Below are 13,814 nucleotides of genomic sequence, written 5' to 3'. Positions count from 1 at the left end.
GTAAACTTTATACAGTTTATAATACATAAGAATTTTTTCATAATTCTAGAGAAAGTTTTAAATGTTTCCATAGATATAAGTATTAATGCAATATTTAAATATTGAAGCTGTATTTCATCATTCAAAAATAATAGTAATATAAAAAGTAAAGCAGTGATAGATCTAAATTAATACATGAAATGAAATCAATAAAATACAAGTGATCATCACATGGGGCCAATGGGTTTCAGATAAAGATTCCCCAAAAGTCATTCTGTAAGAGGTGGGGATGCACTTTATGGGTAAAGTGAATTTTTATATTCTATATTTTCAAAAAAAAAAAAAACACTTTGTATATAAATAATTCTTATATACAAGTAACATACAGAAGTAGGACTTAAGAATTTTAAGCACAAAAGCTTCTGTCAACAGTTGCCTTCAAAAATTTATTCATTTAAAAATATATTTCAAAGAAGTGATAAATATATCTGGCATTAAATAAAGAGCAAGTCTGCAATTGAAATCACTTTTGAATTAGCAGGATTTTATCTGACAAAATTAATTGGATTAAAATGTCCATTTATCCAATGGAAATGTGAAGTGTCGGAGTACATTACTGTGGTGTGAAGAGGGTGCACTGGTGATCATTTGCAGCGATCGCTAGGTAGGTGCTTATTCTCATCATTGTACTCAGACACAGCAAAACACTGAGCAGCGTTCCGGTCACATTCACAGATAAACATCTCACATTCATTATTGTTGCCTGAGAGACAAGGAGGGAAAATAAAATAAAATAATTAACAACAGCAATAATGTAGATAAATAGTAAACAGTAAAGATAATAATCATAATCAAAGTAAAATAAATGAATAAATAATAAGTAAAATTTAAATGATGTTACCCACTGAAATTTTTTGCCTTATTGACGGATTTCAAATACTTTTTGGTATGGTTCCAAATCCAAAGGCTGCACATAGAAAATAATTCACATGATCACCACTCACTCTTGCATGTGATCGTCTTGGTGTCCTTGTCACATTGATAGGAGTAGATCTCTGTGTAAGGGTTGTCCAGAATTGGCCAACACGCATCGTGCTGCATTGCATCACTGTAGCACCTGTCATGAACTTCACAGCATCTGTAGGCATTGGAGACATTTCTGGTATTTAGCAACAATATTAGCACAAAATTATACTTAATAATTTAAAAAAAGGAAACTAGAAAAGGCTCCATCGTACGACTTTTAAGAGGATTTATGTCTTTCATATAAAGACCTCATGCAGATTTCATTAAATGTCTAATACTGAATAATTTCACAATTCCATGTTGAAACAATACCTAGTTAAAACTGCTTGTTTGACTATCCTACTATGGAGAAAATAAATTGCACAAACAACCATTCATTTAAGGAGAGCCTGTCAAAACCAGTGTGCACACCATTATCTCCCACCTGTCCAGGTCGTCTACAGGTGTGCCCGAGCCTCCCTTGCCACAGTAGCAGCCATAATCAGCGTAGTCCAGGGCTGGCCAACTGTCAGGCTTTGTACAAATGATCATACCCCTAAACTGCCACAGAGCCCTGTAGTCAAGTGCCTGGGCTACACCACACACACAAACACACAGACAGTTAGCTGTTAAATTACATTAACCTCCTACAAAAATGAATATAATACTGACACAATGCAGGCATTTAAGGCATTCACTTAAACTTAGAAGCCATAGGAAACAAAAATCTGCCTATTCAGTTCACAATATCTCTGATAGGTCATGCATGACATGTAGAAGCACAATGCAAATTTCCAAGAATGTGCTTACCAACACTTAGACCAATGAGGAAGAGGAGCACAAAGTGGAGGTTCTTCATTGTCTCTGGTGGAATGGTCAAATCAGACTCATCTCTCAGCTAGAACTCCTTATGTAGTCATGAAACAACCTTGAACTGTTTAACTTGCATATCGATAATACAACATATGACTGCAATTCACATGTGGATCCATGCTGAAAACTCTCACGCTCACTTATCGCATGACAGTTAATCCTCACAGTGCTGAGAGAACAGTTTTCTGTACAGATGACACCTAAATATAATTTAATCTAATCTAAAACAAAATTAAGACAAAATCATTAAGACTTGTTTTATGGCTTTGTTTAAAAAATACCATTTGACCTCATCTTTTGTTTATTTTAAAAAATTGTTCAAATACAAAAACGTATGTGACATTATATAATTTCATTTTATTCTAAAATATTAATTTTCCTTTATTGGACCTACTCTGTTGTTGAGCTTAAGTTCACAGATAAACATTCTGATGTCCACCTGAGTTTTCTGATATATATTCAAACACTAAATAAATATTAACCAAAAAACAAATTTCACTTATGTATGCAATCAACACTGTTCCAAGGCTGTGTAACCTCAACCTCAACCTACTTTTTTTAGAAGTATATTTTTTTATATAATGACAGCAAATACATACACAACACTTTTAGTCTAAAGAGTGGGTCACATGCCTACACATGCTAGCATTTTCTGTGCTTTAATTCACGAGTCACCTCATAAAGGGGGTCAGTAAGAGGAGTGAAAAAACTACAAGAGATGTACTGTAACAGTGAGGATGGTGAGAACTTCATCCAACTTATGTTAAAACTTCCATGTCCTCCAGCATGCCATGTCCACCGATATTTCAGAATGTAAATAAATATGTGGGCACATAGGAAGTGAGGCAGATAGATTCCACTATCACTATCTTTCCAATGCCGCTATGACCTTTTCCACTTACAAAATCAACAAGTGGTAACAGCATAAAGACACGTAAAACTCTGATGTTTGCCAACAAAGCCAAAAATGGAACTTCTGCTCCTCCCTGTAAGTGCTATTCTGTTGCACACGCTAACATAGACTGGTAATCCATGTACTCGCTTTTTTGTATTTTCATAGTTTGTATTTTTATAGGTAGGATCTAGTTTAATGGTACATTAGACTCCAGTCTAATGTATTAACATAAGGGTTACTTCCATGGTGACAACAAACCGAGAGGCTTACAAGAGGTTTCTCTTACACTCAGGAGTGTAAATTAAACTTCACGTGTAAAATTAATAATATTGCATAAAATATCAGACCTCCAGCCACAACTGAGGACACTGGAAAGGAAATATAGAAAATAAATCAACAAATAAAAGTCTTTGACTTTAATGTGCTTCCAGCCTGAGAAGTTACACGTGCCTTACAATAGCGTACAATTATTTTAGTGATGATTATTATGACATCCCATCATGCAATAGAATTAGTCAAGGTCACATGTACCTAGGACTAGGATGATAATGCATATTTTAGACAGCACACATCAGTTCCATGCAGGTGTGCTGGACATATATTACATAGCACATGTCAGTTCCTGACAGGTGAGCTATTGCATATGTTCGTGTAGGTGTGCTTGTTTTGCTTCTCAGAGACAAGAGTCTGCATAATGTCCTAATCCCTAGGCAGCAGGTTTTGCTGATGGATCTATGCTGGAGTTCATGAAATTTTGATTTCCAAAACTGCTTTTAGAGCTTCATATCAGGCTTGCAGAACAAGCAGTAATGAAACACATGAGGAGTATCACAAGGCGATTTAACTGTGCTTCCCAAATATGTCTACAAGTAATGACTGTTGTCTTATAGACAACAAAAAGTATAACTTGAGCGACTCAAACACAAATCACTTTTTAGAGTTTATTGCTTATTGGATAGAATTTTCATCAAGGACTAAAGTTTTCATAACAGACAGTGACGGTGGATAAATGAGTCAGATATAAAGACCCTTATTGCCACAGAAGTTCAAACACATGATGGAACAGAAGGTGATTTCATAGGCCAAAATAGATAGTTAAAATGTCAGTTGTCACCATTTAGTAGGGACTTAGGCTTGGGATACAGTCTGTGGAATTTACTCTATTTGCAGTGTTTTATTTGCAGTGTTCACTTGGCAGATGATCGAAGTCCTTATTGTACTTATTCACAGCAAAACACTCAGAAACCGTCCTGTCACACTCACAGACGAACATCTCACACCTATTGTTGGTGCCTGACAAAGAAAACACATTTTAAATCAGTTTTAAAGAAAAAAATCAGTTTCAATCATAAAATTTCATTCTCAAATTGGAGACTAAACAAATATTGCCATTTATCACTCACTCTCACAAGTGATTGTCTTGTTGGCCTTGTTACACTTATAGGAGTAGGGCATCATGTAAGGGTTACAGTCCGGAAGCTTCTGGGCTGCGCTGTAGCAATGGTCATGAGTCTGACAGCATCTATATGTATTGCCAACGGCAACACCCATTAACAGCAAGCTAACATTCAGATGCTTTATTACTAGAATAAAATAGTTCATATGAATAAATAAATGGTAAGGGGCAATGAATTAGGTTTTAGCTGTATTTAGGATACTTTATTTTTCCTCATATGAATGACTTGTGCAAAATGTTTAATATATACAATATCTCATCTTAAATATTCTTGGGAAAAATATTTTTTGCTTGCAAGTTTATTACACAGACAAGCATCATTAAGTTAACAAAGGTATTTGTAAAAGTAAAGAATGAGACCCTTTCCTATATTGTCTATGTCTCACCTGTCCTTTGTCTCACTTATCCTGTGTCTTACCTGTCCTACTGCCCTATGCCTCACCTGTCCAGGCCATCTACAGGTGTGCCGGAGCCTCCATAGCCACAGTAGCAGCCGTAGTCAGCGTAGTCCACGAGTGGCCAGGTTTCAGGCTTTGTACAGAGGATCAGTTCCCTGAGGTTCCACAGAGCCCTGTTGTGATGGACCTGAGCTGATTCACACACACAAATACACACACATGTGTATTTGAAGCCCACACACACTTCCATTGCCCTGGTCAGATGTTTGTGTGCCAGATGGATTTTGGACATACCTACACCCTACAAGCCACAACCAGAACGTATAGAAAACTATGATGACATTCTTCTTTTTCATTTACTTATTTCACTAGTTGCTTCTTAAATGTTTACATCGTTCTTGTGCTGTCCATTGCTGACCAGAAGAGGATGGATCCCCCCTTTGAGTCTTGGTTCCTCTCAAGGTTTCTTCCTCATGCTCTAGGGAGTTTTTCCTTGCCACTGTAGTGTTTGTCTTGCTCACTTGGACTCAGGCATACTGTATATAAAGCTGCTTTGTGACAACAGTTGTTGTAAAAAGCGCTATACAGATATATGCTAACACAAACAGGAAGTTGTTGATGAATTAAGAACAACGCTTAACCAATTGCAGTGGGCAGTAGACCAGTGCACAGGGTAAACAGCAGACAGCTAATCAGAATGATGATAATGAATGTATTCCCTTGGTTATAGAAATAGGGGGGGGGGGGGGGGGGGGGAAGCAGTTTAAGATCATTAGCTCCCCAACAATCGCTAAAGTCACTTTTGTGAGCAACAGAAAATAAAACCATATGTGAAAAATAGATCTGTGCAGCCACTTACCAACAGCAAGACCAAAGGCTAGGAGAAGCACAACATGGAGAGATGTCATGGTGTCCAGAGGAATAGTTCAGATGTGATTTAATATTTAATATTATAAGTAACAGTGTGCGCTTGAAAAATCTGCTGAGGCAGTAGAAGTGGTATTCTCATCACTTAGATGGCTCTCTTTATATTAGTCTCAGAACAGCCTTGAAATGTTTAATTTGGATATATATTAAAGAGAACTACAGAGCACACATGGGTTCATGGTTGAAACTCTCAGCCCCACTCCCACCAGGCCTTGCCTTATCTCATGACTGCCCATCCTCCTGGGGGAAAATAAGGCCGTGAACCCTTTGTAAATAGCTACATTTCTGCAGGTGAGCCTGTCTTGCGAAATCGGTCTGCTCATGTCATGTTACATCATTTCAGTGCCCATCTATATGAGGCTTGAGTTTTACTATATGAGAAATTATTGTAGGGATTTCAAGCTTTAAAATTTTGTTCACAATACTCTATTGAGGAAGACTCTGCAAAAAAATGTGCAGAATGGGACATAATGGGACATTCTTTTAGAGAGAAAGGAAAGTGCAGGACACCTTAAAGCTTGGCTTGCAACACAGAAGTTGAAGGGTGCAGTGACTATGCTACGGTCAACGAGCTACAGTCTTTTCTCAAGTCATGTAGTCTCGTATGAGGACATGATGATGCCTGATCTGTACGATCCACCAGAGGGCAGTATGTTTTCTGCATCTTGAAGATTAACCCAGTAAATCTTAGATTTTAACCCAGTGAAGACTGCAGACTTAAAATAATTGTAAACATGAAGACAACACTGTTGTTTGGTGACTTTCCTACTGTAACAAAACATAGAAACCTGGCGAGGCACTGAGTTGCATCAGAGGTCTTTTAAAGCAGAAACGACACAGAAGTGTACTGGACACCAGCCACCCCGGACCGGAGCTCCCCACCACTGTGCTAACGTCTGTCCCCATGTTACACAGAGAGCTATGGCACAAGCCATCACACAAATGCACCAATAACAATCAAGCTCATGCTCATTTTATACTCTTATTTGTAAAGTGTTAGATTATTATAACAAAGTAAATTGGCCAGCCAAGGCAGGTTGCAGGCAGGCTACATTATATTTTTGGTTTCACCAAAAAAATGTATCACACAGAGACATGTACAGTGTTGGCACTTTGCAAAAGACTGCACCAGTAGCACACAATTATGCATCAGTTTGATTTGTTAACAAGTTTGACTTCAGTAAAGAACCCTTATAATGGGTTTTATTTGCCAGGGCATTCTACAGCACCCTCCAGAAGTGAGTAAGTCAAACTCAGAAATAAATTAGTGAAGTTGAAAGTTAACATTATCAACTGTTCAAGCTAAAAATTACAAGAAAGAATATATATGTTGTGACTATTTTAACTTTACCTGAGGAGAAAAGATGCTGTTTATTTATCTGTTTATCATAAAATATTTTAGCCTATAAATTTCAAGTCACAGACAACATTCTCTAGATTCCTGTGGTCTGTATCTCAGCTGTAGCTGCACATTGGTCTTTTTGCCTTCCAGAGCTCTTGCTGGTATGTGAAACTTTTATTCAGGTGACGATTTTTTAAAACATTAATTGAATAGCTACCTGCAAATTCTATTATGAGATTTCACAGAGATTTTTAGCAGGAGAATTCAGTGCTGGAGTCAATGGCGCTACTAAGAAGTGGATAGTTACGATGTCCTCAGAGAGGGAATTCAGATTGTCCTGGTCTACCCTTTCCAAGTCCCCATTTCACCCATGAGGAGTGAAAACAAAAACACAAGATATGTGCCAGCCAACACAAACTAAAATCTGTATGGAAAAATGAGTTAGGCAAAAGCACTTAACTATCACTAGCTTTCCAAGGTCACTCTCACCATCTTAACTCAAAATAAACAAAGAGAACAAATAAAACAAAAATAAATGCATGCTTTATTGACAAGTGGTTTATTTTACATTCAGAAGTCTAGCTTAAACTTCATAAATAAAGTCCTAATACTGCACAAATAATTCTATTAGAAATTCTACCACAGATAATTAATTACAAATTACAAGAATAAAATAATAAAATACAAATAATTTGTGATTTTTTACAGCATTATGTGAAAATCTGGCACCAGATTGAAAAAGTATGCTGGCATGATGTATGTAATGTACAAAATTAAAGTAAAAATTTAATTAAAAGTTTTAAAATTAAAACATTTAGTCCCATATTTATACATTCACCATCCACACAGTGAAATTTAAGTTAACAATTTTCAGTTTACATATTTCATACTTCTAAAGTTGGTCCATTCTACCTAATGGAACAATGCACACTATATTAAGTATTTTTTAAAAACATATGCAGATGACTGTACATAAGATTACAAACAACCTTCACTGAAGCTTGGATTCGACTATCATACAAGTTCAACTGTTCATATATGCTCTCGATATGAAACACCTTTTGAAATATTTGGAACAAATTCTATTTGTATGATTGGGGATTTGGCCTGTTCACAGCTGGTGACACTTAAGTGACTTTAATCTCATTTAAACACCTTGGGTAAGGAAAAGCTATCATAGGGCTGACACAGCTCTCCACCCATTATGTGACTGACCAGTGCTGATGTCTTATGAGCTGATATTGTTCAGAGAATCCAAAGCTGCTTAATAGTGTTTCAACATTCACGTTAGGTTTACAATAACAGACCCTTAGGTTTTGCTATATTACTGTTATACATGTCTCCATTCACTTGGTTACATCCAAGTACTTAGCATTGGGTATCCACTGTGCACACACATGAACTAAAAACAAAAATACAGAAGAAGATACCTACATTAGATACTAGTGTCGAAACTCCACCAGATGGGTGGATTGCAACAGTGCACACTGGAGAGTTTCTGAGCAGAGCTGGTGTCAGTCAGATTGGTTTGTACAGCAGGGTGGTGACGTACTTTTTCTTGTAACGATGCGTGGCACTAAGAACCATCACTCCATCCTGGGAAAATGAAGGAAACCTCACAGTTAGTGAGTGTTATGAGTGAAAGCAAATGGTACTGTGGTGCTGTAAAGATTTCTACGTAGTCTCACAGATGGTGCCTAAAATGCTGATGTAAAAAATACACACCACATGTTTTCAGAAAACTGTCAGAGCTGTCCAAACAAGTTGTAGAGAAAGCAGATCCATACTTTAATGGGAAGACATGCAGACCCAGCTCCTTTAGAGCACTGTATTATTAAGATGAATGAATGAATGAATGTTCAACTTATATAGCGCCTTTCTAGATACCCAAAGTCGCTTTTACAATTTTAACACAGGTACAACTCTTACACTACCAATCACACACCGGCGAGAAGCGGCAGCCAATTGCACACAGCGTACTCTCTACTACAGGGATATTCAACCGGCGGCCCGCGGGCCTGATCCGGCCCTTTAATGAACTTGTACTGGCCCATGGCCCAACAAATAACCCCCCCCCAGCTGTCAACAATTTTTGCTCGCTTCAATTTTACATCCACTATGACAGTATTGGTATAGGTCTGAAAATTGTCTGGCCCACAGGTCAGAGCTCTCTGCCAAATCTGGCCCGCAGAAAAATATAGTTGAATAGCCCTGCTCTACTGGGATCCACAGCCCCCTGGGGGACTGAATGGGGTGCAGGAAGGGGAGAGAGGACAGACCCTAGTGACAGAGCACCATTCACCACTGGGCACACAAGCACATACACATTCATGCACAGACACTGACAACTGCTTTTATTGAACATGAAGACACACAGACATACTCAGGGAGAATTTATCAGGGAATGCCAATTTACCTAACCTCCATGTCTTTGGACTGTGGGAGGAAACCGGAGACCCCGGAGGAAACCCACGCAGACACGGGGAGAACATGGAAACTCCACTCAGATAGGGACTTGAACCCAAGACCCCAGTGCTGAGAGGCAAATGTGCTAACCACCAAGCTACCGTGTTGCCCTTAGCTAACAGAAGCTGCTGATTGAGGTTATACTCATTGTACTGTCTTGTAAAGAACCCCCCCCCCCCCCCCCCCCCCCCAAATAATTACAATAATAAATAATGCTCCTGTTTCATGTCTCTACTGTTACCGGAGTTGCAGTAGTGTTTTGAGTCCTTCCTCTTACCTTGATGGACAAAGCGTAGAGATGATTCAACATGACGTGATTAGGCTCAGGCAGTAAAGCGGGGTCACACTGGCAGAAAAAGAGAGCATTAAACATTTATATTTTTTTAAATATTCACGTTATCTTACATAGAGCAGACTGTTTTTACTATTTAGTTACAACAAAATGTCTGAAGAAGGAAAAATCCTTGTGAGTCAAGGCACATTATTATTATCACCAACATTAGTCTAATTCATTACACAAACATTAGTCAAACATTGGTCTATTTCCATCATTGTTTCAACATTCATCACACAAGTGGCAACAGCTGATATGCTAGAACCAGTGCATGCAGTCTGCACCAAAACCTGCTTCCACCTGGGACAGTAACTCAGTCAGTGCTGTGCTTACATCAGGACATCATGTAGATGCAAACATGCCAATCACAAAACACTGCCAGCGATCACAACACTGATCCCATCATTAATAGACCAATGTTATATTTTGAAACATTAAGAGACAGAGAGCATTATGGGTGAGCACTAGAGGAGATGAGGGTGCGAGGGAGAGTCTTACTGAGATGCCAGTGTCTTTGTTCAGGATGACCTGCAGGAGGTGGGGAGGAAGGATTGGGGGAGACTTGAACTTCTCATCCTGTTTGAGTACATAAGCATCCTGATGGTATGGACCAGGAGGAGAGCTCGAAAGATCTAAAAGGAAACTCTGCATGAATAATAAATACTTATTTTATTTGTATGTTTATCTGCAATCTACACTGCTTGAGTGGACATGTAAATACTGATAAAACAATAATTGCAACAATAAGCCTCCAAGCTTCATGGGACCTGTCTGTCGCACATCAGGGTTCATATGGAGACAACTGGTGCTCTAAAACATATTCATGAATGTGTGAAAGGAAATGGATCAATTTTACATTTAGGAGAATTTGATCACACCTGACATGTCGGAGCATTTCTGAGAGTCCACCATGAGTGCATCAAACACCTCAAAGTCGGTCTTCTTCACCTGGATAATGTTGTTGACTGTGCCCAGCTGACTGGTCACTACAGGCTGAGAGAAAATACAGTCAGCTGTGGCCATCAGCATGTGTGCACGTAAGTGTCATACACGAGTGGCTGTAGCTTCAGTTACAGTTTGGAAAGAAGGAAACATTCATGCTATGTTATGTATTATGCAATACTGTGACTAATATTGTACATCATCAAAAATATAATATTTACATATAGCATTTGTGTTTAAATAAAGAACTCTCTTCCTGCGTGGAGCACTGGATCCTAGTGACTTTCTCTTAGAATAAAAAACCCAACTAAGATCAGTAGTACCAGTGAATGGGGTGACATTGCGGGTTTTGTGTTGGTCACCTCTGATGGGTCATGGGTCCACTGCCCGTCAACATAAAATTTATACTGGTGTTCACCCTCAGGCAATTCCACAATCGCCACAAAGTTGTTTTGACTGGAGAAAGGAGGCAAAGAGAGAGAGCGAGAGTCTAAGGCCTTGAATCAAGTGTCACATGTAGCACGGAAATAGAAGACAAAGAGAGGTTTACTACACAGAGCCAAGCCAGGGGGCGAAGTCCCCCATATGCATTCATTTCACTCACTTTCATTGCTGTAGGATTTAGATCTGACCATACCGTATTCTGTCCACCCTACAAATCAAGCAATCCTTTGTTCTTCTGAGCTTAGCTGTTGGGGGGGTTGGGGGGTGTTGTTATGTGTGTGTGGTGTTACAGTAGTGCTCACTCTGGTCTAAGGACCTGCAACATCCTCTCCATATGCATTATGGATAATGATGTCCTACTGGTCATATAACTGCATACCTCCTTGCCAAAGGAATCTTAGATGTCCAGTTGTTGAAGGATCCAGAGAGGTAGACTTCCTTCCCAGCACCTGTCCAGCGAAACACAGTGGGTTGTGCAAGATGACCCTTCTCGTCGGTCTGCAAGTCATGTCTCCAGGCGAGGAACTCCTCTTTCTCTAATGGAGCCTGAATGTCGAGCAAGAAGGAGCTCAGTCAAACCACACTCAAAAAAGTGGGTTCTGGGGCTTAGGCGCTGGAGTTTCCGTCTGATAATATAAAGGGTTCTGGACTACACTGCACAGCTGGCATACTATGAGCCCCAGCAATACCTTCATGTCCTCCCCGTGGAATATATCAGCATCTTCAGGGCTGTCCATGAGTATCTTGGGACGGTCTCCCTCCTTAAGGCCACGGCTGTCCCTGCGATGGGACTTCTCACCCTGCCCAACACCAGTCCTTTCACTGCTTGTGTTACCCATTGTGCCTTTTAGAAAACAAAACCAGATCAAAGAGGGCACGTGTCGGCAAACATACAAAACACATGTCAAGGTAAACATAGCGCCATCCTGTCACTCACGAGCATATAAACAGACATTACACTCAAACATGTATTCAAACAGTACACACATAAACATGTATTTATTAGAAACACCTCATACGTGTACAGTTGCCATGCAAAATACATCAGCCATTCCCAAGTTAGCCGTCTCTTATTCAAAGCTCAGTGAGTGTAGGTGCAAGGTAGGTGTTTTTCTAATACAGTAACTACTCAGTCGTCATCTTTTTATCTTTGCGAGGAACAGCTTTCATAGAATAACAAATACATGTGTTAATATTTACATTCCAAGCAAGTAGTTATATAACGCAAATCACACCATTGCGTGCCCTTGAGGGATATCCTAAAGCCTGCTGATATGAGCACGGTTTAATGTTTGCTGCAACACCTGGGGGAAACTAAATTCGAGGAAAACTAAACTATGCAGACCCAGTACTGGCAGAGATGAAAACATACATTATTCATTTATACAAACAAAAAAAATTCCACAAACAACAAAAAGATTTTCCGCAAACAAGGCAGGGGCACAATGACAGCGCTTCCCCAGCCCTGCAAGGTCAGACTTACTGAAGCAGTCAGCACGGCTAATCGCGCTAGCCAGCCAATACCGACACATCCAACGGACGAACGACACATATAGATGCCGCAATCTGGTTGACTTTCTGATGACTTGTGCTAGATTTGGCCACCTTGCATGCTAGAAACGTTAACCGGCCCGCACTGTGTGGCCGGGGACGTGTAAACCGTAATGTTGGCTGAACAGCCTCGGAGCTCCGCTTGACATTTTCAGTAGTTTCACAGCTAGCTTAACCAGCTAGCTCCGTTAAATGGTTAGAAAGCACAAGTAAAGTGCGTGTATCTTGAAAAAAAAAACAGGAATTCATAAGAAGAATATCTGGCTACCCTAGTTATTGTGCTTAAACCCAAGGTACTATATCTGTCTAGCAAAATGTGAAAGTGATGCACCTTAAAGCCTTAAAGTGAACAGACGTTTACATCAGAGCTGCCTACATATCTGCAGCTCAGCCCGGTAACGTAAGCACGTAAATGCCATTATATTTGAATACATTATTTTCACTTACCTCACCTTTTTATTTTACAGATAACGTCCAAACCTATTTTATTTACATTTGTTTTGCTGCTCTAGCTGCGTTTGTTATCGCAACCTAAATCATTGGTTACGCCTCCCCAAAGTGGCGGTGCCTTGTTCCGCTAGACCTGCGTGGATGTGTCCAGTATTCACCGCTAGATGGAGACAAACGCTGCTGCTTTGCTCCAAAGTGTCGGGTTTTGACGTTAACGGAAACATTTAACGTTGGGACGTTTTTGTTTGCTATGAAATACGTAATAAACCGAGCTAACTCGATAAATGCGACAGAGAAAACAAATCAAAGTATAGATGGTATTTATTTACTTTAAATATTGTTGTGTAATAAACATTAGTCACAAAATCCTGTCGTAAAAACTTAACAAATGACCAGTGTTTGATTACTTTTTTATTTTGGGTTTGTTCAATGTGACAGATAAACATATAAATAATTTGGATATAACACCTGTGTTAATTTAGTGTCAATGCCGTGTTGGGAAAAGACCATCATTTCAAACTTTCATTATTTATTTTTACTCATAATCAAAAAAACCGAATTGCGCTTTAGTTTGCAACAATTGTGTGAACTGTAAAAAAGTAAGAGGTTTGCGATGAAAGATATATAAAGAAAATATAACGCGTAGTTCTAAGCGAATATGTGTTGTAGGCCTTCTAAGTATAACGCTCCGTGATTAAGACCGCAGTCCCGTCAGCTGCAATGTAAGATTTGCATGATATGTAATTCTTCTT

The 13,814-nt window shown here is 39.1% G+C and overlaps 3 protein-coding genes across 5 annotated transcripts; all 3 read right to left on the bottom strand.

Moving 5' to 3' along the window:
* Window positions 1-574: 574 nt before the first annotated feature.
* Window positions 575-1,981, bottom strand: LOC143524932 (phospholipase A2-like). Its single transcript, XM_077018339.1, has 4 exons — window positions 1,795-1,981; window positions 1,430-1,577; window positions 984-1,117; window positions 575-742 (listed from the first exon to the last, which is right to left on the bottom strand). Exons 1-4 carry the CDS (start codon window positions 1,841-1,843, stop codon window positions 624-626), a joined length of 450 nt encoding a protein of 149 aa, XP_076874454.1. The 5' UTR covers window positions 1,844-1,981; the 3' UTR covers window positions 575-623.
* A 1,749-nt stretch (window positions 1,982-3,730) lies between these two features.
* On the bottom strand, window positions 3,731-5,586 carry LOC143524934 (phospholipase A2-like). The gene is made up of 4 exons (XM_077018340.1): window positions 5,466-5,586; window positions 4,651-4,798; window positions 4,156-4,274; window positions 3,731-4,045 (listed from the first exon to the last, which is right to left on the bottom strand). The coding sequence occupies exons 1-4, from the start codon at window positions 5,512-5,514 to the stop codon at window positions 3,927-3,929; spliced, it is 435 nt and encodes a 144-aa protein (XP_076874455.1). The 5' UTR covers window positions 5,515-5,586; the 3' UTR covers window positions 3,731-3,926.
* Window positions 5,587-7,402: 1,816 nt separating this feature from the next.
* prkab1a (protein kinase, AMP-activated, beta 1 non-catalytic subunit, a) lies at window positions 7,403-13,219 on the bottom strand. 3 transcript variants are annotated; one of them, XM_077020389.1, is made up of 8 exons: window positions 13,060-13,219; window positions 11,751-11,905; window positions 11,441-11,607; window positions 10,980-11,073; window positions 10,554-10,668; window positions 10,174-10,307; window positions 9,619-9,687; window positions 7,403-8,471 (listed from the first exon to the last, which is right to left on the bottom strand). In XM_077020389.1, the coding sequence occupies exons 2-8, from the start codon at window positions 11,898-11,900 to the stop codon at window positions 8,394-8,396; spliced, it is 807 nt and encodes a 268-aa protein (XP_076876504.1). In that variant the 5' UTR covers window positions 11,901-11,905; window positions 13,060-13,219; the 3' UTR covers window positions 7,403-8,393. The 3 variants fall into 3 exon arrangements, with proteins under 3 accessions (XP_076876504.1, XP_076876505.1, XP_076876502.1); XM_077020390.1 differs by having other exon boundaries at window positions 13,065-13,219; XM_077020387.1 differs by lacking the exon at window positions 13,060-13,219 and adding an exon at window positions 12,545-13,012.
* Window positions 13,220-13,814: the final 595 nt, after the last annotated feature.

The sequence above is a fragment of the Brachyhypopomus gauderio genome, chromosome 10, assembly GCF_052324685.1.
Source record: "Brachyhypopomus gauderio isolate BG-103 chromosome 10, BGAUD_0.2, whole genome shotgun sequence".
Taxonomy (NCBI): domain Eukaryota; kingdom Metazoa; phylum Chordata; class Actinopteri; order Gymnotiformes; family Hypopomidae; genus Brachyhypopomus; species Brachyhypopomus gauderio.
The sequence above is the reverse complement of the archived record's forward strand: the minus strand, read 5'-3'. Positions and strand labels throughout refer to the sequence as shown.

What these genes read in the sequence shown, in the direction of transcription:
- LOC143524932 (XM_077018339.1), bottom strand. Translation starts at nt 1,843, where the DNA reads ATGAAGAACCTCCACTTTGTGCTCCTCTTCCTCATTGGTCTAAGTGTT. An exon ending in CCTCATTGGTCTAAGTGTTG is followed by an intron (nt 1,578 to 1,794) that starts GTAAGCACATTC and finishes TGTGTGGTGTAG; the next exon opens with CCCAGGCACTTGACTACAGG. An exon ending in CCTGTAGACGACCTGGACAG is followed by an intron (nt 1,118 to 1,429) that starts GTGGGAGATAAT and finishes CAATGCCTACAG; the next exon opens with ATGCTGTGAAGTTCATGACA.
- LOC143524934 (XM_077018340.1), bottom strand. Translation starts at nt 5,514, where the DNA reads ATGACATCTCTCCATGTTGTGCTTCTCCTAGCCTTTGGTCTTGCTGTT. An exon ending in CCTGTAGATGGCCTGGACAG is followed by an intron (nt 4,275 to 4,650) that starts GTGAGGCATAGG and finishes CAATACATATAG; the next exon opens with ATGCTGTCAGACTCATGACC. An exon ending in CAAGACAATCACTTGTGAGA is followed by an intron (nt 4,046 to 4,155) that starts GTGAGTGATAAA and finishes TTTCTTTGTCAG; the next exon opens with GCACCAACAATAGGTGTGAG.
- prkab1a (XM_077020387.1), bottom strand. Translation starts at nt 12,593, where the DNA reads ATGTGTCGGTATTGGCTGGCTAGCGCGATTAGCCGTGCTGACTGCTTC. An exon ending in TCCACGGGGAGGACATGAAG is followed by an intron (nt 11,608 to 11,750) that starts GTATTGCTGGGG and finishes CTCGACATTCAG; the next exon opens with GCTCCATTAGAGAAAGAGGA. An exon ending in AAGATTCCTTTGGCAAGGAG is followed by an intron (nt 11,074 to 11,440) that starts GTATGCAGTTAT and finishes TCCTTTCTCCAG; the next exon opens with TCAAAACAACTTTGTGGCGA.